Here is a 1699-nt window from a genome sequence, read left to right as displayed (position 1 = left end):
CACTTGGTGGTGGTGCCCCCCAGAGGCGGAGAAGGGGGAAAAGAAATATTTATTTGTGATGGAATTTATATTGACAATTTAGGGTTTAGGCTTTGGGGGCACAGAGAGAGTTCTTTGCGGGCTTTGGTGGCTTGGTGGAAAGAAACCGGATACTGGAACGTGAGCTGCTGCTGCTGCTGCTGCTCCTGCTGCTGCTGCTGCTGCTGCTGCTGCTGCTGCTGCTGGTGGTTTGGTGCTGCTGCTGCTGCTGCTGCTGCTGCTGGTGGTTTGGTGCTGCTGCGGCTGCTTTGCTGCTGGTGGTCTTGCTGCTGCTGCTTGTAAGCTCTGCGGCTGCTTTGCTCCAGCCGCTGCTGCTGCTGCTGCTGCTGCTGCTGCTGCTGGGCGGTGGTGGCCTGCAGCAGGAGCAGCGGGAGTGCCGTCACTCTGCTGCTGCTGCTGCAGCAGCACTTGCTGCTGCTTCTTTTTTAGCCCCTGTTTGGTTCTTTAATTCAATTATATCTTGTGATTTAAATAACATCTTTTAACTGAATTATATCTTTTAAATGAATAATATCTTTTTTAAATCTTTAATTCTTTCAAGTTCTTTCTTTTATATATCCACTAATGCATTTATTTGTCTCTAATCAATTTGCTGCCTGCGCCGAGTGCCCAGGGGCCTAAAACCCTAAACCCTAAACCCCAAACCCTAAACCCTAAACCCTAAACCCTCTGCGGGCCTGCAGCGGCGGCAACACGTGGCGGAGTACGCGCGGGAGAAGCAGCGGCTGATGGCGGAAGCAGCAGCGCGCCGGCGGCAGCGGGAGCTGCTGGAGCAGCAGCAGCAGCAGCAGCAGCTGCTGCTGCAGCAGCAGCAGCAGCACTACGTAGACACCGCCATACAGCCCAGAAAAGACAGAGTCGCTCGCGAGTACATAGAGCGAGCAGCGCGAGCTGTCTATACACCCAAAATCGGGGGCGAGATAAGACAGAGGCCCCCCTACTACGGGGGCCCCTCTCCGTACCCGGGGGCCCCCCGGGGGCCCCCGGGGGGCCCCTACTCCCAAAGCCTAGAGGCTGAGGGCGACAGACACTGGGGGCACTCTGACAGAGACAACAGCTATTATGGGAGGCCTCGAGATGAGGGGTTTAGGGATAGGGGGGGCCCCCGGGGGGCCCCCCGGGGGGGCCCCCTGGGGGGCCCCCGGGGGGGCCCCCAGGGGGGCCCCCGGGGGGGGCCCCCTTATGAAGACAGCCACAGGTGGGGGCCCCCGCATGGGGACAGATACAACAGAAGCGGCTGGAAGCAGCAGAGAGAAGACAGAGAAGGGACTTATTACTAAGCCCTAAACCCTAAACCCTAAACCCTAAACCTCGCAGCCAGCCGAGACACGGCCGGCTCTTTTCGCTCTAACCTCTTGGCCTATTCCATGTGCGTCTAACGTCGAGCGAGGGTTTAGGGTTTAGGGTTTAGGGCTTAGGGTTTAGGGTTTAGGGCTTAGGGTTTAGGGTTTAGGGTTTGCAGAAGGTCGCTAGTATGGCTGTTGAGAAAAAGTGCCCCGCAGTCAGACCGGTGCTTGCAGAGGGTTGTGCAGTCAACTAGCGTTTAGGGTTTAGGGTTTAGGGTTTGGGTTTTAGGGTTTAGGGTTTAGGGTTTAGCATGGAGGCGAGCTCGCTCTCGGCCTTCTGGAGCTCTGCTGCTGCTTGTCGCTGCTCTTTGGCG

At 57.1% G+C, this 1699-nt stretch overlaps 1 protein-coding gene across 1 annotated transcript in view; it reads left to right on the top strand.

Moving 5' to 3' along the window:
- Positions 1 to 1319, top strand: part of ENH_00068380 (hypothetical protein, conserved) — a gene marked incomplete at both ends in the record, with an annotated part of 12116 nt that extends 10797 nt beyond the window's left edge. The window contains one exon of the mRNA XM_013582440.1: positions 723 to 1319. Coding sequence (XP_013437894.1) covers positions 723 to 1319 — 597 coding nt within the window. The remainder of the gene's footprint in view (positions 1 to 722) is intronic.
- Between the last annotated feature and the right edge of the window lie 380 nt (positions 1320 to 1699).

This window comes from Eimeria necatrix, genomic scaffold, assembly GCF_000499385.1.
Source record: "Eimeria necatrix Houghton genomic scaffold, Enh_scaff646, whole genome shotgun sequence".
Taxonomy (NCBI): Eukaryota; Apicomplexa; class Conoidasida; order Eucoccidiorida; family Eimeriidae; genus Eimeria; species Eimeria necatrix.
This window is presented reverse-complemented; position numbering and strand designations above follow the sequence as displayed.